We start from the raw sequence: 23823 nt of genomic DNA on the forward strand, positions 1-23823 counted from the left end.
TGTTCCTGCTAAGCAATGCAGCATCACTCCATGGAAGGAGGGAAACACCTTCTTTGGTCCCAGCTGGCGGTAAATTAGACTTGACACACGGGATTAAGGAGCCTTATTATTACTGAAGCAACTCTAGCATTTTGTAATTTATGAATCAGAAGAGCACTTTGTTTCTCCTGCTTCTCTCTAATCTCCTGCATTAAATTGTGACCATTGCCTTTGTGTTTTTTGGTTGCCAGGTGCTCAAGGGCCACGATGACCATGTGATCACATGCCTGCAGTTCTGTGGGAACCGCATCGTGAGCGGCTCCGACGACAACACGCTCAAAGTGTGGTCAGCAGTGACAGGCAAGGTAAGGTGGCTGCTCTGCTGGATTCCTTGGGAAATGAGCCACAGGTAGAGCAGTGGCACAGCAGAAATGCTGCTGTGCCATCAGACCACACTGCAGGGTGGCCTTTGGTGCCTCTGGGGCAGGAATCGGAGGTTGTACTGGATAAACATGTGGGTTGCCTTTTCCCACACAGAAACTGCTCCAGTTCAAAAAAGTCACCTTGATGTGAAATTGCAATGCTGCTCATGTTACCACTGGCATATATCCCTGTTCTCTTGGCAATTCTGCTACTCTTGTGGAGTCGTTTGTGACATGGATTCTAAAGAATTTGGACAGAAACATTACTTTATCTTCCTTAAAGCTTAACTTAGGCTGCATTTACCCCTCTGGATCTCCTTTTCTCACTTGTCTTCTAGCGTTCTTTCTATTGTTTTCAAGTTTTTGCAATGGAGTGTTCATTTTACTGGCTCAGATTTCAAATACAGAGTTTGTTTTTCTTTCCAAGCCACTATATCGCTGAGCCACAAGAAAAAAAAAAAAATTAACTTGCTTTAGGTTTAAATATTTCCTATTAAATTAGATCCAGCTCAGGCAGGAATTTAATAAGCTTCAATAATTTAATTCTGGCTTAGAGGAGCAAAACAATATGTGCAATCAAAAAGACAGTACTGAGCATTTCAGTCATGTTAGAACATCACAGCTGCTCAGCCCACAGGTTTTTTTTTTTGAGGTGACTGACCAACCAAGGATGTAGAAAAGGCCTTGGGGAAACAGTTCTTTTGCCTTTTAGACTGGTATTGTGTGCACTTAGCTTGATTTTAATGGTATAGATAACAACAGGACAGCTGCTGAGGATAACATGTTTAAGATGTAAAAGGTATCCACTTCATAATGTGGAAGCTGAATGTATTCAGCATTTGTCATTGCATGCCCAGAAGATCCTTGAAGGGATTGTTAATCCTACTGTGGGCAAGAATAAAATTAAGAGCCATAGGCAGCCTCACCCTGCTGCTGTTGGCTTCCCTACAACAAACTGTCTAATGAAGGATCCCATAATGAAATTTACATCTATTTTAATTGAAAAGGGCAACTTAAACACAAATGAAAATACTTTCTTTGTACATACCACGCTCCCAAAAGCAAAACGTTCCCTTAAATATATCAAATTAAGCACAGTGGCATGACTCAACAATTGCTGTTCAGTAATTTTTTGAAAGTAATTACAAATCCTAGTGGCCATTTACCCCAAACCTTTAAGAGAGCCAGAAATCGTGTCTGAAAGATGGAAGCGTGCTGTATCAGCCCTCATGCTTACTGATGCTGAAGAATTAATAAAATAAAGAAACCCTAAAGGTTGGTTTGTGCAAATGAACATGACTAAATAATTCCCTTGACAGATGCAAAGCCCAAAATAAGGATTCTGTGTTCTTACTGCTTTAACAGGATGATTTCTTAAAATATGAGCACATTGGATGAAATAAGAAAAAAAAGCAAACTGTAGAAATGAACATCAGCTATGAAGTGAAAAAGATGGATTTGATAGCAGTGAATTAAGCCAGATGCCAGTAATTGCAAAAGACCGGTTAAAAAATTGTTAAAGAACAGGAAATCTATGTAGAACAAAAAAGCAAACAATTTTCAAGGATGCTAGAATGAACAGGATATTAACAACAAGAATTACTATACTGTCACTGATGCAGAAAAAAATACTTTGGAAGAAATTCATGTGATGGAAATACAGCATGCAGTGATAATAGAACATTTTAGCTGAAATTCATGCTAACTACCAAAGTTATGATTTTTTGTTATTAGAGTTGATCTAGATAATCTGTATTTGATTTTTCTTTTCCTCTGAAGTAACCTTTGGCTTAAAATTAGTGCATTTTTCAAAAGGTATGATCACAAGAAGAAGATCCAGGACAGGACAGTTAGAAAGCCAAGATGCATCAATGTTTAAATGGAACAAACTGAAAGACTGGGTATTTAGGATACAGTCTCAGATAAAAAATATTGGACTGCGTCAAGAGGAGTCAACTAACAGTTAAAGGAAGGCCATGGCAATTAATGCCACTTAGCATTAGATTACAGAAAAAGAGATCCTCAAACTGCCTTGACCTCTTTTCTCATGCAGTTACAGGTTTGACTGATAATAGTGCAGAAGTAGATGCCTGTGTGCACTGAAAGGCTCTATCCCCACGACAGAACTGAAGAAAATAGAATAATGCAAAAATCAACATGGCACGTATTTAAATGGGTTAGAAAATAGGTAATTATAGAGATCATGTTGTTAAAGTAAATGCAGAATCTTCATGGAGTATCTTTCTAGAGGAGTCTTGCAAGGATCTTTCCTTGTCTGTGCTAATTAGCATTTATTGCTGCCTGGTGGGAAAGCATATATAGTCATTACTTGTAGGGAAAACAGGCTGGGAGACGGAGACAAGCCATTGTTCCGGGCTGACAGGGGTTTTATAGAAGAAGGTGTGAGCAAACACTGTCTGTACATGGTGAGAAATCATGTCATCCATTTGGGATCAGAGAAGAGAGGCTGTGCTTATGTAGTGTGGGATTCTCTCCTGGGCAACAGTAAAGTCTGAAAAAGGTCTGAAACACGGTTCTGCAGGAGTGATGCTGTAGCTGTGCTTTACAGAGTGCAGTGTTTCTTGGATAAGCAAACAGAAAAACACAACAAATATATATGGTTTATAGATTGGTGGTAAAACTACCAAGTGTGTGCTCTCTCCACTTCTAATACACTTCAAAAAGCTATTGGAATCATGCAGTGACTCAGAAAAATGCCAGGAAAATGACTCAAGGCTGCAAAACATGTCCTTGTATTGAGAAATTTGGAAAGACAGCTTAGTTTGTCAAGGGAAAGAAAAATTCCTTAAAGTAGCACCAATTGAAAGAGAAATTTGATGAGTATTTTTTAAAAAGGGGAATTCTTTTGTTCGATCAGAAAGAAGTCCCCAGGGGTCTTCTGGCTCTTGCTATGAGAGCCGACTCTTACCTCCAAGACTGCTTTTTCTTAAGGTTTCCATTCCCCGGTGTCAAAAGGTTAACTAAGGAAAATGTTTCTTTTCAGTGTTTGAGAACACTGGTTGGGCACACAGGCGGAGTGTGGTCATCACAGATGAGGGACAACATTATCATCAGTGGCTCTACAGACAGAACGTTGAAAGTCTGGAATGCTGAGACCGGGGAATGCATCCACACCTTGTATGGACACACCTCCACCGTGCGCTGCATGCATCTCCACGAGAAAAGGTGAGGCTTTGTGCAGAGCTACAGCCACAGCCTGGCCTGCCATTTCTACCCTTGGTGCTCACAGAAAGTGCTCCTGAAACTTGGGGACCTCATCCAGCACCGAGTGAAACACAAACCAGGCAAAACATAAACCAGCACCAAGTGTTGGAGGAGATGATTAATAGGAGCAGGAGCATAAGAGTACTAAATGAAGAACGGAAAATTGAGTCACGTACTTCAAAAAGTCCGCATTATTTCAAAGCTAATTCTTTGTTAGACATTGATCCAGTCTCCCACACTGAATAATTTCTTCTTTTGTCAATGCTACAAACTTTTACTCATTTTACCAAATAACCTTTTAAATGTTGTCACTGCAGTGTTTTATGTAAATTTTAACTGATTATAACATAATTTTTGCAAAATTGTAAACCATGTCTTGATTCAACAAACATTGGCAGAGCTCTGTTACTTGGCTGTGGTATGGAGCTGTTGACAGAGAGATTGTTGGTTGCATTTCTTCTCTTTTGAAGAATAATGAGGTTTTTCTCTATAAATTTCATTAATGTTCATTCCATCTCATTTCTGTTATTGCCTAAAAAACCTTATAGAAATATAAACTGAAAAAAATATCAAGCAGAATTACTGTTACTTTACTAAAAGTGAAATTTCTAAAGATCTTTGTTTATTTGTTATAATTAGTCAACTCAGTTATTAAAACAGAATGCCCGTAGCACTGGCTGGAGCTCACCATGTTCATAAGCTTTCATGGGTAGATACAACAGTCCACAGAATTTCTCATGGAATGGTTTTGCTGTTCAGGAATGAAGTGCTTTTTTAAATACTGTTTGCTAATTACATCAAATAGACAGATGCTGAGGAGGTGAGTAGAGCGAGGGAGAACACTCCAGTCATTTGAGACCCCATGAAAATGTCACACCAAGCCAGAACTTTGCTGGCTGGTGCACCAGCTCTATTTAATATCCCAAATTAAAACTCAGAGCGCATTTGTAGCCAAGTTTGACTGCTGCAGTACTTTCAGGTCCCATGCTAAGTACAGGAGGGGTTTTCTCGTTGCTGCAGGGTGGTCAGTGGGTCTCGAGACGCTACGCTGCGAGTCTGGGACATAGAGACGGGCCAGTGTTTACACGTTCTGATGGGCCACGTCGCCGCAGTTCGGTGCGTTCAATATGATGGCAGAAGGGTTGTAAGTGGTGCATATGATTTTATGGTCAAAGTGTGGGATCCAGAGACAGAGACTTGTCTGCACACACTGCAAGGGCATACTAACAGAGTCTACTCGTTACAGGTATGTGATTTTTTATCTGCTGCTTTAGTTTCCTTAAGTAACATTTAAAGTCAGTTTATTTCATCTTGTGTATTAAGTTGTGGGTACCTAGTACAGAATTATACAGACCACAAGAATACAGAGGCATCTGTGATAAACCCCTCTTTCATTTTGTTACACTAGTCATATGTTGTCTTAATTTAGAAACTGAAACGTTTTTTAGAGTAGCATTTTTTTTAAAGGACTCAGTACAATAAAGCCCAAATCTCTATACCAGTAAGTTGTTTTGTGGATTGACGGGTTGTTTGGTTGAGATATTTTTTTTGCAAATCTTGCATGTGTTTTGGAGCTATGTTTTTTTTTGCTTTCCTCAAGGAATTCCAAACGTACTGTTTTAAATAAATCAGAGGATAGAGCAATTGATGATGTGCCAAAAACCCTATTGGATTAATGTTCTGATTTATGGAGATCTGTTTATCCTCATTTTCTAGTCCCATCTTCCAATTCTAAACTATAATTCACAGTAAGGCTGAACCTAAAATTTTAATGATCCTATGTAAATCTCTAGCCTTCTACTTCCTCTTCTCTGAGTACAGGCCAGATATACAAGTGTGAGGCTTTTTTACCAGCAACATGTTAATGTAGGTGCAGGTTATCATGGTGCTGCTTTGTGGCATCTCTCTTTTGCCCACCAGTTACCCACAGAGCTGGCAAAGATACACACAGACCTCATGTCTTGGGTCTTCTTACCTTTACTAACCCAAAACATCATCTTGTTCATTCATAGAGTCAAAGCATAACTTCCAGGCATTGAAAGGCAAAAGAAATTAATTTCATGCTTGTGCCTGTTCACACCACAATCTGGCAGGACTTGAAAAAGAAATCAACAAAGACAGTTCAAAACTGGGAAATGGCTTTCAGCATGTAACTGCTCTGGTTTGTGACTCAGAAAGTGAAGCTCAGTGGTAGAGACATTTTTCATAAAGTATTTCATATCTCCCTATAATACATTAAATATGAACAAAGTTCCTAATTGGTTTCCTTTCCCAAAAATATGTAGCAAAACTTATCAAAAACTCCAGCCCTTCTCTTACATTCATATGCTGAGGAGTGTTCTCTAGATAAGCAGCAAGCAAGTTAAAAATGCTGTACTACCTACCTACCTCAAAAATGTTCTGAGAATTTATTTCATGTGGGGCAGTTTGGGAACAGATGTTATTCTACCTTATCTTCACCACTGGCTCCTGTTTTGGCTTACGAATATTTATGTCTTGCTCTGATACTGCAGTAATAATGGATCAAATAACTGGGTTGTGTTACACAATTGATATGTTCTGAAACAATTGGAAAAGGGGTTGGGCATGGCAAGTTGGAGGCTACAGGTGCTTACGGGTTTGGAACGGAAAGATTCTTTAAAATTGCCTGGTGGCTCCTGCCCTTCAACCTGAAGTAGCCCCAAACAGCAGAACTCCCATAAATACAATAATCAGATGGAATAAGCCAGTCCTCCATGGCAGGTTCCCCATATTTCCCCATGTGTAGACCTAGTATTTTCCAGAGATCCTTATGCAGAAGTTGAAGACCTCTAACTGTGCTGAGTTTTCTTACACTTTCTTACCTGCCTTTGCAATAACCCACAGATTCTCAAGGTTCATGGATAACTCACTGGTTCAGTGAGTTTGTTTGTTTTACTGCAGCACCATCAATTTCTCTTGATGCCCAGCCTTAAACCTTTCTTTCTGAATACCTTATGAACAGGGAATACAGTTAGTTTGTGGGAAAGGGGGAAAATAATTCAAGATTTGTTGCATCAATCAGGTTTAGTTCTTTTTAGGATAGAAAAATATTCTCTAATATTCCTGATTCTGTTTGGCTACTTGGCACTCCTTGTCTTTTTATCTGAAGTCAGATTATTTCCCATCCTCTTTTGAAAGCAGGGGACCCAAAACAGGGTCCAATCAAAGTCTTATCAATGCTTGCTAGAAGTGAAAAGCTATTTTTTTTTTTTGCCTTCCATTCAGATACCAGAGGGTCTTTTTTAGTGTATTTTCACCAGGAGTGCAGTGCAGATAAGCAGTCCGTGTGCCAGTCACTCTCCATTCTTTTGAATCTAGGTGCCATGCCCAACCGTGTCTGACTGCAGAGATCTAAGATACTCATTTTCCACAGGTCTTATAAGAAGCAGCAGCCCCAGATAGTCAAGTTTCCTTAACTGGGTTTGTTCCTTGCCTTATCAGGTACCAGTCAGTCCACATGGACAAGCAGTGTGTCAGATTGCCTTAAATATAACCAAGATTCCTGTCCAGCCTTCCTTCTCCCAGGCTGCAGCTGTACCTTCATTCATTCCCTGCCAAGTTCAGATCTTCACACTTTTCACTTCTACACTCTTTGCCTTTGGTCAGTTCTACTGTTTCAAATGTCACTCAAATCCTAATGAAAATAGTAAATGCCGGACCTCTCTGCAGCTCCTTCTGGTATCTCAAATAGTACTCTGAACAAAGTAGTAGCATCCCTGCCTCAAATTTGTCTCCCTCTTTGAAAAAATACAACCAAGACATTTGCTTTTTCCCACAAATCCATGTTTGCTGCTACTTATCACAGTATTAAGGGCTTTAAAGTTCCTTGTGGATATTGAATTTAGGCTAATTGATCCATAATTCCCCTATCCCATCATCTCCTTCAATCAGGGAGGAATTGTATTTGCCATCTGAAACTTCTTTGTCTTCCATAGGTTCTCAAAGATAGCAGCAGATGTCCCTGAGACTGTGTTAAAACAACTTGCCTTATGTGATTTTGTTCCCCCATTCTAGCAAAAGCTTGTACTCATTTGTCATTGGCATTAGTGATGTGAGCCTACGCTCACATGGCTGAGGACTGAGACAAAAAGAAGTTAAATAGCTGGCCTCAATCAGTGTTTCCTTCCCACTGAGGATAAATTAGTGGCTTTTGGCCTTCCTCTTGGTGTGTTTTTTTTTGTGTTTGTTTTGTTATGTTTTTGGTTGGAACTTTTTTACACAATAGTGAAATGGCTTTTGCTAGTTTTATCTTGTGTTGCCCTGCCTTTCTGGTTTTGTCCCAGTGTGCTCTTTTATACACATCTATTGATCTAGTTTCTACTTTTTGTACAATTCCTTGTGGTTCAGCCAAGTGGGTCCCAGTAATTTACAATACTTCCTGTCTTTCTTTCACACAGGATAGTTTGTGTCTTTTAGAAAGTGTCAACTATCCTGAACTCTTCTTCCCCTCAGAGAATAGATCCATAAAATCCTCATGGGAAGGAAGTCTTGGGTTTTTTAAGTATTCCTTCTTGAAGCCCACATGTTTTATTCTACTGCTTTTTCCCTTCTTTGAAAATTCTGGACTCTTATGTCATTGTCACTATAGCTCAAGTTATCTTCCACCTTTCTGTTCTCTACATAGTCAGTCCTCTTGGTCAAAAAATCTCATATCTTAGCCTGTATGCTTTTCCTACTATGACTGGAAAATTACACTTCCTTAGTGTACACAATTAGGTACTGTACAAAATAGCTAAATTCCACATTTAGATTACATTTCCTTCTATTTTCTTATGTTGTGACTTTTGTGTAGATGATTCTGGAAAAATGTTGTTGCCTTTCTCCTGCTTAAAGTCCCTCCGACTTGTAAAAAAGCAAGATTGGCTTTTTAACATCTCATGTAGGAAAAATACTTTCTCTTACTGTTGCACACTGCAGGGTAGTCAGAATCTGCTGTGTTTAAAGGAGATGTTTTCAGTGGCTCAGAGCCTCTTTTCAAACCATGTCCCTCAAGAGCCCACAGGCCTTCAACAGAAAATTGCACTGACCATGAAGCACCTGCTGTGGTATCAAACGTGGCCATCTCTACTGAGTTCCTACTTTGTACTGCAGTTTCTGAATATATATAGTATCTAATCTTGCATTTAGTGAATTAAATGCTTAATAGCCTTCTTTGTCAGGTCCTGATATAATTGTTTGTAATAGATTTACCTTTCTTGTAGTTTGATGGTATCCATGTGGTGAGTGGATCTCTTGACACTTCCATCCGAGTTTGGGATGTGGAGACAGGCAACTGCATTCACACTCTAACGGGCCACCAGTCACTCACAAGTGGAATGGAACTCAAGGACAATATACTTGTGTCTGGGAATGCTGATTCTACAGTCAAAATCTGGGACATTAAAACAGGACAATGTTTACAGACATTGCAAGGTAAGTTTAAACTACCTTCATGTACATAAAGCAGCCTACAGTGATCCGTGTTGCAGATTTTACACAAAAAAAACCCTTTAAAATAATTATGTGCAAAGAAACAAGCACTGACCACTTAAAACTCAAATCTTTTTCTGATGACAGCTGTATGATCTTTTTCTGAAGTAGAAGAACAAAATGTATTTAATCTAATCTATTCAAATCACTTGCCTATTATGAAAGGCAGATGGTCTGGACTGATAGTAATTTGCTATGGGTATATTAGCCTAATAAGCCACACAAATATGTAGGAAATTGCATCTCAAAATAGACAGTCAATGTATTTATTTAGGGGTCACTTGAATGTTTCAAAGCCTACAGTTTAATTGGATCAGGAGGCAAAGTACACTGTCTGTTGCAATAAATCAAGAGATGGGAGTGGAAGATATTTTCTTTATTTCAGTAAGAAGGAAGATTTATTTTTTTTTTTCCTCCATGTTGACAGTTGCCACTCAGGCATCATGCACACAAACACATGGTTGTGTTTCTCCACACAAAAAAGGTCTTGCATCATTCTCATATATCATATGCAGCAGTGCTGGCTAGAGCAGAAAATTAAATTTCCCTGTAAAGCAAACTCTGCTGCTTTAACATATATATTTATATGTCAGCATATAACTGTCAGTATTTCCTGATGGAGCAATCTTGTATAAGAACACTTCAAAGGGACTTGGAGACAAACTCTCACAGTGGTCACCTCACTGTGGATGGTTAAGTTCATTTTCAGGGATGTCCAAGTGCACGTTTGCCCAGCTGCTGACATACAGCACAATGAGATCACTGAAACAAAGTAGAAAGTACTGGGGAATTTTTTTATACCTGCCTTCACTTTTTGAAAGCATGGCAAGGCTTCTCCACCTTTTAATGTACAAACCCAGGAGTTATAACAGATAGTTCTCTAGTAGTTCTAATAGATGGAAAGAGCTGTATGCAAACAGCAAGGTGTTTATTCTAGATGCAGCACTGCCTGACATTGCTTTCTAATTAATTACAAATAGAAATGTTTTTGTTTACTCTTACAGGTCCCAACAAGCATCAGAGTGCTGTGACCTGTTTACAGTTCAACAAGAACTTTGTAATTACCAGCTCAGATGATGGGACTGTAAAACTTTGGGACTTGAAAACGGGTGAATTTATCCGAAATCTAGTCACATTGGAGAGCGGGGGAAGTGGAGGCGTCGTGTGGCGAATCAGAGCTTCTAACACAAAGCTGGTGTGTGCAGTTGGGAGCCGCAACGGGACTGAGGAAACAAAGCTGCTGGTGTTGGACTTTGACGTCGATATGAAGTGAAGGGCAGAAAGATGAATTTGTCCAAACGTGTAGACGATGTTCTCCTTTCCCTCCCCCCTGAAAAAAAAAAAAAAAGAAAAAAGAAAAAAAAGAAAAAGGAAAAAAATCCCTTGTCCTTGGTGGTGCAGGATGTTGCCTTGGGGCAACAGATCCTAAAGACCTACAGACTACGAAGGAGAAGACAAAGATGACAAACTATAACTGACAAGAGAGGCTTTTGCTGTCTCGTCACATAAAAAGGCTACACTTTTGACCGGGGCAGCTTTGCAAAAATCCAATTTTGAAATGAAACCAGGTGCAATTAATTTCTTTACTTTTCTCCAAATGCTCCTTGAACAATTTGGAGTGGGGAAAAAAAAAAAAAAACCAACAAAAAAAAGTTACACTTCTTGTTAGCAAGTTATTTTACCACAAAGATCTTGAAATAAGCTGCACAGGCGAGCCTGCTCGTGCACCCCTGGGTCACCCTGGGTCCCGGCAGCCCCTCCGAGCAACGCGCTGTCCCTTAGCCCCGCTCCGAGCAGGGGGTTGGACCGGACTCCCTCCAAGGTCCCTTCCAACCTCCACGAGCAGTCACTGGTTGACTTTCAAAAACTAGAGAGCATCTGCAATGAGAAAAACAAACAAAAACAAAAACAAAGAGTCCATTCCTGGTGTGGAAAAGCTAAAATATTACTGTGAATTGTTTTGTACAGTTTTATCAGAGCTTTTTCTTTTTTTTCTTTATTCCTCTTTTTTTTTTTATTTTATTTTTTTTTTGCCAACCATTGCCAATGTCAATCACAGTATTAGCCTCTGTTTAATCTATTTACTGTTGCTTCCATCTACACTCTTCAACGCATAAGTTGCTCTGAGGTGGCAAGTTGTCCTGGGTTTTGAGAGTCCTCTGATGGATTTAATTCGCAATGCTGGTGCTAGAAGTAGGTCTTCAATTACGGGATTGTTGTCCCACCCCTGTACTGTATTCCCAGTGGCCAAACTTATTTATGCTGCTAAATGAAAGAAAGAAAAGCAAATTATTTTTTTTTATTTTTTTTTTCTGCTGTGACGTTTTAGTCCCAGACTGAATTCCAAATTTGCTCTAGTTTGGTTACAGAAAAAGACTTTTTGCCACTGAAACTTGAGCCAACTGTGCCTCTAAGAGGCTGAGAGTGGAAGAGTTTCAGACAATTAAGAGTGAAGTTTGCCTGCAAATAAAGAATTGAGTGTGTGTGCAAAGCTTATTTTCTTTTTTCTGGGCAAAAATTAAAACACATTCCTTGGAACAAAGCTATTGCAGCCTGTTCTGTGGGGAAATTTTTCTTTGTGAGGGCTGTGGTGAATGGAATGAACATACATTAAAAAAAAAAACTGACAAAATTTTTAAAAAATATTATAAAATACAAAAATTAAAATAAAGTTGCTGGTCAGTCTTAGTGTTTTACAGTATTTGAGAAAAAAACAACTGTTACAGTTATTGCTGGGAGGAACTGACAGAGCAAAAACTTACGTTTTTGTAAAGATGTCACATGCAAACAAAATGAGAAAAGAAAGAGTCAAATGGTTTGCCTCATTCTCCAAGAGCCACAACTCAAGCTGAACTGTGAAAGTGGTTTAACACTGTATCCTAGGCGATCTTTTTTCCTCCTTTTTTTGTTTTTGTTTTTGTTTTATTTATAGTCTGATTTAAAACAATCAGATTCCAGTTGGTTAATTTTAGTTATGTAACAACCTGACATGATGGAGGAAAACAACCTTTAAAGGGATTGTGTCTATGGTTTGATTCACCTAGAAATTTTATTTTCTTATAACTTAAGTGCAATAAAATGTGTTTTTTCATGTTAGTATGTCTTTTTTTTTATTTTTTATTTTCTAGTTGTTAACATTATGTATCCTGTGAGGGGTAAAGCAGGTCAAGTTGCTCATCTTACTGGTAGATGCTAAAATATGTCTTGGGACTTTTTATATAACCCTTCCACAAACAGGTGTGTGTGTCCTCTCCTTCAGTTGCCATGTAGGATTTGTCACGTGGGTCTTGACAAACATGAGGGAAAGACATTTGCTCCTTCTCACGAAGAACGTGTCAGGACCTTGCTCTGGGGGGAGGCAGCTATAAAAAGCTGCTAAAGTACGTAAAACTTCTTCCGATAGCATCTCGTTACTGCATCTTAAATTGAAACCTGATGTTTATTATTTATGGATTTCAATCAGTTGATTGCAGTTGACAGCAAAGAATAAATTCATAAATACAACTAAAATCAAAGTTGGGATTGTAGGAGAGCCTGAAATAAATCTTGAGAATAGTAAAATAACATCATTCCACGTCAGTCCAACAGCAGTTTTATCAGAGCCCTGAAGCCAAGGTAAGTCATCTTCTGTCTTAGAAACTTTGCTGTTGAGTGCCAGGTTCTGTTTCAAATCTCCTTGACCAAAATCATTGTTTTCTTCTGTGTAAGCTTTTGTTTCAGGGCATAGCATTTGCTTGTTTGTGACAGTTTTCCCCTGTAGAAAGCTGTCATTAAAAAAAAACAAAACAGTAGAAGAGAAAATGCATGGATGGAAAGGAAAAATGTTTATATACTTACACATCTCTGACTATGTGCAAACAAAATTTAATTCCAATCCCTACATTATGCAAAACATGCAATGGTGAAGGATCATGCTCCATCTGGCCTCTAGAGATTAAAAAGCCATCCGAACTGACTGAGCAGCTCCAAATTGTAAAAATCTGTTCCTTGGGTTGGTGCTTAAGGAAAAAAAGCTCGCAGCAAGCACTGACAGTATTGTCAGTGATTGTCTCTTATTTATGCAAAAACAATTAAAGAGTTAATCCTTTCCTAAAATGGCAGTGAGAGACCAGGACGTTGCATGGTTCTGCTGAAGTGCAGGCCAGGACACTGAGCCCCCCGATGGCAGAAGGTGCGCCAGCGTGGGCTGAAGTACTTGTGAGAGGGGATGGAAATAGAAGGGTAGAAATATGAATATTTAATGCAGTGAGCAGAGCAATAGCTTTCAAGATTATGTAATTTTCTTCCATGATTTGTAGAAATTGCAACAAAATGTTTTCAAAGAGCAAAGGCGTTGGCCTGATGGCGCAGGAGGATGAGAGGTTTCTGAGTAACATTGTGCTGGAGGGCAGGAATACAAATCTGGGTGGAAAAGTGAACTGACAGAAGAGGGAAACTAACAAATCAAGGTGTACAGTCAGTTCAAGTACATTTTAAGCAGCCAATATGACCAGGAGAAAAATGTGCTTAACCAGAATTGAGAAGTTTTCGTCTTGACAGTGTAGTTCCAGCAGTATCTAAATGTTCAAACTAATAGAGAATAACTTGAACTTGTTAAGCAAACCATATTTTCAGATTCCTTCATTGCAGATTTAGGTTCAGACAAACTATTGGCTGCAAAGTCAAGATATGATTGTCACAGTAAATACAAAAAAAAAACACAGTACCTTAAATTTTTTTTAGAAAAGCTTTTCCCAGTCAATAAAACAACTTTACAAAGTTAATTGTGTTAGCCCTTTAAAGAGTTCTAATTTTGTCAGGTGTGTTTAGGTTTGTAGGAGTTGCTTATGAGCTATCTGAACAACACAGCTCAATAAGCAGAAATTTTGTGATTTAAGTGACAGAATTTCAAAGATGGGCCTGTAGTAAACACATTACATGTAAGAAACGGAGCAGTTTCTCTTTACACCCCCCTTTTGTTGATGTACTCATCATAATATAACTCAAAATATGAGCTCTTCTTCTTCTTTGGCAGTACATGCTCCAAGTGAGACTGCTTAGGAAACATCTTCATTCACGTAATTAGATTTTGATTTTAAGGTGGGTGGAATGTTTGGGGTTTTTTTAAAATAAAAACATTTAAGAATACTTGAATAAGACTAACATCTTTATGCTCTCAATACACAGGCGCATCTTGAATCCAGTGGCTTAGTCATCATGGGCTATGTCAAAATACTGCAGCTATCCTGGAGATAACTGCAGTGGTGTTTCTGGCATTTCTACTCTCTTCTTTTCATGCTGATTACCCTTCTTTTAGCTTTAGCCCTAGAAAGAGCTTCATTATTTTCTCCTGTATGTGAAACCAAGTCGACAACATTAAGATATTTTTTTTTTAATGTAATATTTTTAATGGACCTTGATTTTATCCAACAGTAAGTTAGAATTAGTATTGTCTCTTCCTCCAAGAGCCTGTTCCTGTGGTCTCAATTTACTTATTCAAGAGATAGGACCAGACATTTAACAGCTGTGCCTACACCAATTTGCAGTTCAGATCAGCAGCTTTCCCAATAGAACACAGTGCTGCCTTGGAGACCACTAACAGGATTCCTTCAGGGTGTAACTAAATCTGGAGCAGCTCTCCAGAAGAACACTCCAGGCACTCAAGCCACTGGAGGAGCATGTGGGACCAAACCAGAAATAGTCCAACACCTCAAAAATATATTCATATGGACATTAGGTCCTCTGGACCAGCTTTTTGTAATTAGCATCACTGTCCTGCTCCTGCTGCGCTGCACTAATTGCTGGCGTGGACATAACCATCAACAGATCCTCTCCCACAGCACCCCTGGCTCCTCACTTGTAATCAGAACCAGCTCCCATCCAGAATCCACCTGATAGCACTTAAAATACTTTTCCAAAGCAAAAACCTCAGATGGCTTCAACTCTTCCAGCATTCCTATGGAGAGGTTCTTAGGATCAGATTATGGAATCCGGTAAAAAGAAACACAAATCTCTTACAATCAGTCTGGTTAAAATCTTCTACGAGTAAATCAACACCTGATCATTCAGAAAAAGAAACAGTGAAGTTGTGCCATTGTACAGAGGAGAGAAATAATTATAATAGTAATAATAATAAAGAAAAACTTGCCAGTAATGAATGGTCACTCTGACAAACTATTACTTAAAGGGTAATATCCAAGCCTTTGAACCACTGAATCTTGATCCCTGTCACTGTGCAGGTACACATGCTGTGGAATGGTGATTAGCATTTTACGATGATACTTGATGTTTATCATTATACACGAAGTATATGGACTATTTGATAAACACCAGGATTTCCAAACTTCATCTAAAAATGGCGTATACAATTTTTCAAACACCTCTTCAAGCATTAGTGCAAGTTTATAAATACAACAGACGTTTTTACATAAAAGCTGTTCCAGGTTCTTTCTGAGACAGAGTCTGACAAACCAGTTATCACCAAATGTCAGCAGCCAGTCCAGGCTCTTGCTCCCTGTTCAAGTTGCCCACTGGCCCAGCAGCTGCAGCGGTACTTCAGGGTGAAGAAATGGTGCATTGTGCTACCAGGAGCACGAGCTGCTGAGGGGGAATGCTGCAGCATTCTGTGAGACTGCAGTTGCCTAAGAACCAATGGCTTTATGCCCATGTACACTGCATTGCTCTAGCCCATCTGGGACAGGAGAGTCCTATAAAATCATAACTGAGCTAGGACAGAATCTCCCCAAGAACTAGAGATGGCAGAAATCATTAATCAGAGCGGTTGCCAATTCAGCAGTGGTTCTAAATTACAGACTGAGTCTTGGCCAAAGACATTCATTCCTCAGCTCTCCTTTGTCCTCACCTCTGCCTCACTTAGATACAGCCTCAACTCCCTGATCTCTGCTGACAAGCTGATTTTGTCCAAACTTAGGTAGTAGCAATACTTTTGGTGAAAGTTAAGCTGAGCTTCTTGTCCTCTGTGCTGCTGGAATCTACCCTGTACATTTTGCCACTTAATGCACAGGAACAGCACAACCTCGAGTCTAACACTGAATGCTCCAAGGTGCAGTGCATGGAGATGAGAAGACATCGTTCATCCCAGAGTGAGAGGTTCACCATCAGTGTCGCTAAAATGATCCCCAGCTAGGGATCATTTGAGTCTAGGCTGAAAAAACTGTTCTAAACCTGGTACAATTAGGAAAATTTCAAGTTGAGATCAACTGCTTAGTTTTCCAGGCATGCCTGAAAAATAGGCACATCCTAAGAAGCTTCACAGTTGAAGCAGGATCGTAAGTGTTGCCTCCTGGAAGTTGGGAGAGGTCATGGTCGAAGGACAGTGAGAAAACATGGAAGGTCTATCCAAGCTGGATCAGAAGTGACCTATGGAATTCAGAGAAAGGCAGATCACAACACCTTGGGGCTTTTGAGGGGCAGGGTGGAGTGGGGAGGCTTTCCAAGAGATCATAATTTTACATCATACAACAGCTACTGTGGGCTATTTCATCGTTGTCACCAACAAAGCACAGGAGTAAGATTTTTAATGAAGCCGTTAGCTGGGCTGCCCTGTAATTGAGGATATGACCAACCCTGTTTGCTCTGCCTCACCTGAACTGCTCTTACCTGGGGCAGATTGTTTGATGGGAAGATGAATGGAATGCCCCCAGACCTCCTCCTTTGTGTCTGGTTCCTCATGTCTGAGATGCAGGTTTCGCAGGCTGCTTGCAGTGCGTTATTTGAGAGTGCTTTGTTCTTTTAATTTAAAACAGGAAACGTGGAATGTAGAAGATCCAAAAACTTCAAAGGCAGTTTCCATTGCCAAAGGAGTTGCATTTAAACTCAAGTTCATTCTCTAGATTGAATATTCAAATCTGACAGTGCGAGAACATACTCACACCTTCAGGAGGATTGATGATTTCTAAGGGACAGAAGGATTCAGATTATGCCTGTAAATATCACTGGTAAACTGAGCAGTACTGCTCTTCCTAAACTGGAATTTCATTTTGAGCTCCTTAGTTTGAAATGAAATTTCTAGCAGTACCACAGCTTTACAGATATACAAAGATTATAAAACTTATTTCCTTTACCCTGATATACAGAAAATTTGATGGCTACGTTCCCCTCTCTTTTCAAACTGCCATTTTAAGTTTCCTGATACATTTCAGAGCTGATTTTAAATGTTCACATTATAGTTTGGAGTAAGGAAGAACTCAAAAGCGGCAGACTAGATAGGGCTCAAAAACTGTTTCTTCAGACAGTTTGCTGCTTTTTGGTATTCCTCCTGTCAGTTCTCAATAGACAGAAGTGAACGTTTCAATTAACTAACATCCACATTTTCCCAAATAAACAAGTTTTATAGAAACGTTTTTCTGCTGGTGTTTCTATTGCCCACTTAGCACACACTGGATGCTCTTTATGATTCTGCTGACTAGTGCAACAATTCAAATACTCCAATTTCATGCAAAACAACACAGTAACATGATGTTCCTTGTATCCATCCTTCAGTCTCACACACAGCTTTAGATTTCAAACCCGGAAACTGGTATGTGTGGATTCACCTGCTTATGGGCAGTCACTTCTGAGCAGAATCAGCTCTTGAGGCCTCACTTTTTATCACTGCTGGCCATATGGCACAATAGGGACAACCTGGAGCAGAGGAGCAATAAGGAGGAGGAGGAGGAATGCTTTATGTGAGATACCACTAATGTCTTCATCTTGTAAATGGGATATGGCTCCACTAAGCCCATAAGTCTCCAATTTGATTAAAAAAATTCAATACTTCAGCCTAAATTTAAAAAGGCTCAAACTACATATTCATTTCTATATATACACATTCTCATCTTGGAATACTCTGAGCTTTACATATTTAAAAAAAGGCTTGACAACTACATAATTTTTCTGTTTTCTGCTATTTACACCTCTTATTTTCTCTTTTTTTTGACAGTCGCACTTCAATTTCCTTATGTTTCCTTTCCTCCTTTGTCCTGTTCCCTATGTTTTTCTTTTCATGTTTTACCATTCATGTCCCTATTTTCCAGATTTTTTATCTTCCTCATCTTTCTCCATTCATGAACATCTCTGCTTTGAACTGTCAGAGACAGCTCTCCTCTCTTCCCTCATTCCAAGATCTGAGTTGGCGAGCTGGAGTCTTTTTCACACCTCTCTGTACATACAAGATATTCAGGAGATACATAAGACAGATAAGAAGCAAATATAGAGCACCCAGAAAAAATAATTTATTTTTCTGCATCTAATGTTTGTCTATCCATGGTCCATAAATAATTCAAATGGTCCAACAGCAGGATCATGCTCTCTTAAAGCATGAGACAGACTGGTCTAACACTAATTTCACAAACAGCTGAGCAACAAGCATTGTCTAATTCAATGCTCATCAAGCATTACCTCTTCTGCAGACAGAATATAATATTTTATTTTAAAATTGTTTTCTTGATCCTAAGGAAATCTAGTGTGTGAAAGTAATTTTGAAAAGGCTCCTTATTATGAATTGTAGGTAATACATGATTTTCTAAATCTGTGCAGTATTTGCAAGTCACTTCTGTTAACAAACTTTTAAAAGATTCACCTCTGGACAGAAACTGATCATCCTGAGAGATGCCCATTTTATAAAGCTCCATATAATAAATAAGAATTTGAGGCTGCAAACAAACTCCAAACTCCACAACGGTGGTGGATATTCCTTCCAGTACTACCAACACAACACAGCTGGGATACCATGGTCTGTCAGGGGATGTTAGGAATAATATAGAAACCATGTCTAAAACAATCTAGTGCACATTGCTCACTAATTCTTAATATGAACTGACAGCGTAAGCAATAAAAGCTCCGGAGCCAGCGTAGGATGTGACTGTGGACCAGGTACAATATCCTGGTGCTGCTGGGATTTTACTGTTCTAGTGACACAATATATCCCACTGGAAAAAAGCCCCAGACATCCAGCAATTATCTGAGATTTGGCTTCTGCATTGTCTTAAACCAACACAACTCAAAAGGATAAGCAGCTATTAAGAAGGACACAATGTCCAGAGCAACAAAGTCATGGATAAGACATCCTCATCTTTGCAGAACAAAAAGCAGCAAAACCAACCAACTAAAACCCACACAACAACAACAACCCAAACCAACGAAACACAAACCCAGATCCCTGAATCATTTATCTCCGCGTTTCATTTTGCTTTAACAATACTATTAATAATCACAGGTAACCTCCTCCCCTTGTAAATGTATTCCTGCTCACTACACAGCCCAAACTGTGTATATCATACTCACAGAGTGTATGGCTGCATTGACTCAGTGAGAAGGGTAAATACGATTTGCTACACACTTGGTTTTTTGGGGGTTTTTTTTTATTTTTGCTTGTTCTATCCAAGCATTTTGCTCTTGCTTGTTGTTTTACAAACAGAGCAGAACAGCAACCACTGTACTTCCCCCATGGCTTGAACCAGGCTGACAACAGATGAGTGTTCCTGCTCATCCTCTCCAGGCTGAAGGATCACTGGATCAGAAAAAATAAGTTAGAATTAGACAGTGGTTCAAAGTTCAAAAAGCAGGACACGTGACAAACATTGTATCTTGAATGCCTGAGGTGCAGAAGCCTTTCCCACTGACAACCAGACGAGTACCTTGCACTAATGGGAGCCACCACATAGCAGGCAAAGGCAGGAAAGGCTGCAGAAGCTCTCCCATGGACACAATGAGTGCACCAGAGAAGAAAAAAAATCCTTGGGTCTAATATTAGCATATTCTGATTTGCTCTTGGAAAATCCAAAAATCCCCGTGACACCCCCATTATGCAATCTGATTTATCAGACAGCACATTGCAGACAAAATTGTTGTGACAGCAAAACAAGAGTTCCTTTAATCTTTGACTTTCCAGACAAATTATCTCTAATTAGTACCTGAGTCCAGTTATTTATGCACACAAACCAGAGCTTAAATTTTCTGCATCACAGTAGCATCCTGTTCCCAAACACCTGGCCAGCAGGAGCACACACAGATGGCCCTCCAGCCACTAACCTTTCCCTCCAGGCTGGCCACAGCCACCACTTACCCAACAGACCCTCTCTATAAAAGGATCTCAATCTCTCTCTCTCTCCATGGCTGTTCTCTAAAAGATCAGGATATTGCCCATAAACATTCTTCTTCTTATCACTTTGGCTTTTGGTAAAAGCAGTAAAGGTGAAACAAAAGACATTGCTTCACAGGCAATGAGTAGCTGTGTGAAAAACAGCAAAAAATTACCCTAGTCATAAAATAAAGTAATAATATCTCATGCTAAACTGAAATTTACCTTGCCTACATTTTAGGACCCTTCTCCTGTCCTTGCTAAGAGGCTGGAGACAACTAACTGTGAAGTTCATGCGGTATTTTTTCCTTTCCAGGGGGGATGGCTATTTCAACCTGTTCTTCTTACAAAACATGGAAAACCTATTTTCAGTGTAACCCCTGCCTCCCTGCCAGCTCAGGATATAAATTTTGCACTACTCTTGGAAAGCAACGTGGTTTTCTGAGAGCCATTCCTGTTTGGAAGCCTGCTGTGGGATGTGGCACATCCTCTGACACCTGTGTTTGGTAGCAAGAGCATCCCACTGCCAAGGTTTCCACCTCACATCTTCTTAGGCATTTCCCAGCATCCCAATGTGCATTGAACAGTGAGCAATTGAGAGTTCAAGCAAATAATATGGAGGAATGGATAATAAGCCCCTAGGAATGCATCCAGCTACAGTTATACTCCATGAAGGTTAGAGGCCCAATTCTTCCTCATTTAAATCTGATGTTGAAGGAATTCACAGTACTTTATCCAAGCTACTAATTTGCAATTTTACTGCAAACAATTTACAATCAAATGAAGTGAAAGCTAGAAGCAAAGAGTACATTAATGACCTAATTTTACTTTTGCATTTCTCTTCATTTTATCTTTCAGTGAAGACCAACCTTAAAAAATTGGATAATTGGCCAGTAAATAAATACAAATTTTTTATTATAATTATTATTGCATAAAAGCTGAATTGTTGGTATGAGCTGCAGCATTGACTTCTGCTGTATGACCAACCTCTGGCAATGGAAATTGGGATAATGACATTATTTTTCAGACTGAAAATTCATACTCTAACAAAGTAGTACAAAAATGCATCACTGTGTCTGAACAAAAAAAAAAAAATGCAGTGTTCTGGGCTAGATATATGCAATTTGTAAATTATACAGCCATGTGCATGCTAAGGTGCTTCTTAAAAATACAGTAACTATTCTGTCAGAAACACAGCAGGAATGTCAAAGCAGCTTTTTTTTGTTTCTGCTGGAGCTTTCTCTACACTAGGTGCAGTTAAATCAGTGAATTATTGTTTTCTTAGGTTTAGAAGCAGTCTAAAGGCAATGGTCAAGCACCAAACCTCAGCCTGAGGGAAGGAGCTAGGGAAGGTGATTGCTTCACAGGACAGTGGTCAGTCTGAGCCTTGCTCCTGCGAGAGACTCCCTGCTGCCCTGTGGAACTGGCTCCAGTGGTGAGTTGATCTGCTGAGACAGCTGGAGAACTCACATTTAAAACCAGTTAATTTTCAGGAGGTTTAGGGAGCTGAGCTGGCTCAAGGGGGTCAGTTAGCTGCCAGCACAGGGGAAGCAAGTGGCCAGGAGCAAGTGGCCAGGAGCAAGTCAGAGCTGCCTCTCCCAGCATCCTGATGAGATGCTAAAACCTCAGGAGGCACTGAGTCAGGCTGGTATCTCAAAAAATGTCAGGGAAAGCAGAGGTGCTGCACTCATCTCAACTCCTGCCATTCCTACATCTCCTGTCCCACTTATTCCCATCCTCACCTGACACCCAGACCTCATTTAGATGATTAAACCCCTCTGGTAACAGGGATCAGTCAGGCCAGTTTATAAGCCACATCCTCTGACCAGGTTAACCATTCCAGTAAACAGCTGGGATGTAACACTGGACCAGACTGGACTGCTTTCCTTAGAGAAGCAATCAGATGTTTTGCCCCAACTTAATTGTTCATGTCTAGGCAATTAGCACACACTGAACCCTCAGCTATGTGCTGCTGGTAGGGAAAGAAAGAAAGAACACTTCAGAGACACCTATGCTCAAGACACCATAGTCTGTGCACCCTCAACACCACCTGCTGCAGAGGAGAAAAATCAAGCATCCATAAACTAAACTTTCAAATCCACCTCTGTGCTCAGCCCTGCTCATTGCCATGATGCTGCAGGGAAAAGCAGGAGGCTGCTGGAGGAGCAGAAGCCCCACATGCAGTTCAGAAGGTGTTCCAACATCTGCCGCGGACCACTCTTGTTTCACCTCCAGGTGTAGCTGCCCCATGTCTGCTCATCATGAGCCCAAAGGAAATGCAGAGCAAGAACCTGCAGTTACAGAACTTGATCCCAGCATGGAGGAACATCTGAGCTCTGCTTCAGATGTGAAACTGAAAGACACTGAGACACATAATTGGGCAGAAAGCTGGGCCTTACTCAACGGAGTAAGGTAAATCTATATGCCATCAAGGAGAGAAATGCAGCTCGGTAAAAGGAAGTTTGGATAGCAGAACACACTCTGTCCAATGGCTTGGAATTGAAATTCTTTCTTCTAGCTAAGCAAACACAGCACAAAGCATTTGAACACAAGCATATGACAAAAAGCCAAGGTGCAACAAGTACTTCCCATGTGCATCCTCCTAGGCTGACAAAAGAGGCAGTGAGAACCTGTACAGCTGAATCAAGCATTAGTACCCAGGAAGAAAACAGTTTTATCCCAGGTCTTGCTGGGCTGAGAAAAAAAGAACTGAATTCAGATAACTTCAGCAGGACATTAAACATTACACCACTGAAGAAAGAACAGACATGACTCTCAACATCCAGATGCCTGTCAAATAGGCCAAATTATATTCAGGACTGAACCATGAAATGATGTGGGTTGGAAAGGACCTTTAAATTTAGTCTTGTCCAACACCCCTGTGATAGGTAGGGACATCTTTCATTAAATCAGGTTGCTCAAAGCCCTATCCAACCTGACTTTGAACATTTCCAACAAAGCTACATCCACAACTTCACTGGGCTACCTGTTTCAGTGTCTGACCACTCCAGTCATAAAAAAATTTCTTCTTTATGTCATATCTAATTCTACTCTTTTTTACTTTAAAACCATTTCTCCTTGTCACTACAAACCTTAGTAAAAAGCCTCTCTCAATCTTTCTTGTAAGTCCCCTTTATATTTTTTCTCACTACTGTTCTTACTGGAAAATGCCTTGAGGACTAGGCTAAGGAAACACAGACTGGCAAAATAACCCTAATGCCTTAGAGTAAAGCAAATCCCACACCAGCACTTAGAGAAGGCAGCAGTCTCAGCTACAGCTATAAAGAAGATACAACTTGAAAACCATAAGCAAATGTATGAGAAAGCTATTAAGAAAAGAGACATATTGTATTGTGCAGGATCATTCACCCTTGTACAGAAGCAGCCAAGTGAACACCAGCTGCAATGAAGATGAGCAGCGCTCCTGCAGTTACAAAGGGGGTGTGAGCTGCTATCGAGCTGAGACCTGTGCCCTCCTAAAGGGGAGCACTCAGGGAGGCAGCAATGCTCATCATTAGCTCTCACCACAAAGTACTTGGCAAAGATGGGGTGGAAAAGGCAGCTGCAGCTTTAAAATAGCTTTTGCACTCTACTACTACTCATCTTGTAGCTGCTTCATGGTGGTCCAGCCTTCCAGGGCAAGGCAGA

The 23823-nt window shown here is 39.9% G+C and overlaps 1 protein-coding gene and 1 long non-coding RNA gene across 6 annotated transcripts in view; one reads left to right on the top strand and one right to left on the bottom strand.

The window, feature by feature from the left end:
• The window catches only part of FBXW7 (F-box and WD repeat domain containing 7), a 176679-nt gene extending 164467 nt beyond the window's left edge, over nucleotides 1-12212 (top strand). For both annotated transcript variants that reach the window (XM_086891491.1, XM_086891492.1), the window contains 5 exons: nucleotides 231-344; nucleotides 3406-3587; nucleotides 4647-4872; nucleotides 8849-9059; nucleotides 10121-12212. In XM_086891491.1, the coding sequence (XP_086747617.1) occupies nucleotides 231-344; nucleotides 3406-3587; nucleotides 4647-4872; nucleotides 8849-9059; nucleotides 10121-10389 (1002 nt within the window). In that variant the 3' untranslated portion in view covers nucleotides 10390-12212. The remainder of the gene's footprint in view (nucleotides 1-230; nucleotides 345-3405; nucleotides 3588-4646; nucleotides 4873-8848; nucleotides 9060-10120) is intronic.
• LOC111927824 (uncharacterized) overlaps nucleotides 9478-23823 on the bottom strand; it is a 201906-nt gene continuing 187560 nt past the window's right edge. For 3 of the 4 annotated variants that reach the window (XR_015287535.1, XR_015287538.1, XR_015287539.1), the window contains 2 exons: nucleotides 10799-10994; nucleotides 9478-10446 (listed from right to left, as the gene is read on the bottom strand). This is a non-coding gene — a long non-coding RNA (uncharacterized LOC111927824). Of the gene's footprint in view, nucleotides 10447-10798; nucleotides 10995-23823 lie in introns of those variants that run through there. The other variant, XR_015287553.1, reaches the window with a different exon arrangement.

Source organism: Cyanistes caeruleus, chromosome 5 (assembly GCF_971803275.1).
Source record: "Cyanistes caeruleus chromosome 5, bCyaCae1.hap1.1, whole genome shotgun sequence".
Lineage (NCBI taxonomy): Eukaryota > Metazoa > Chordata > Aves > Passeriformes > Paridae > Cyanistes > Cyanistes caeruleus.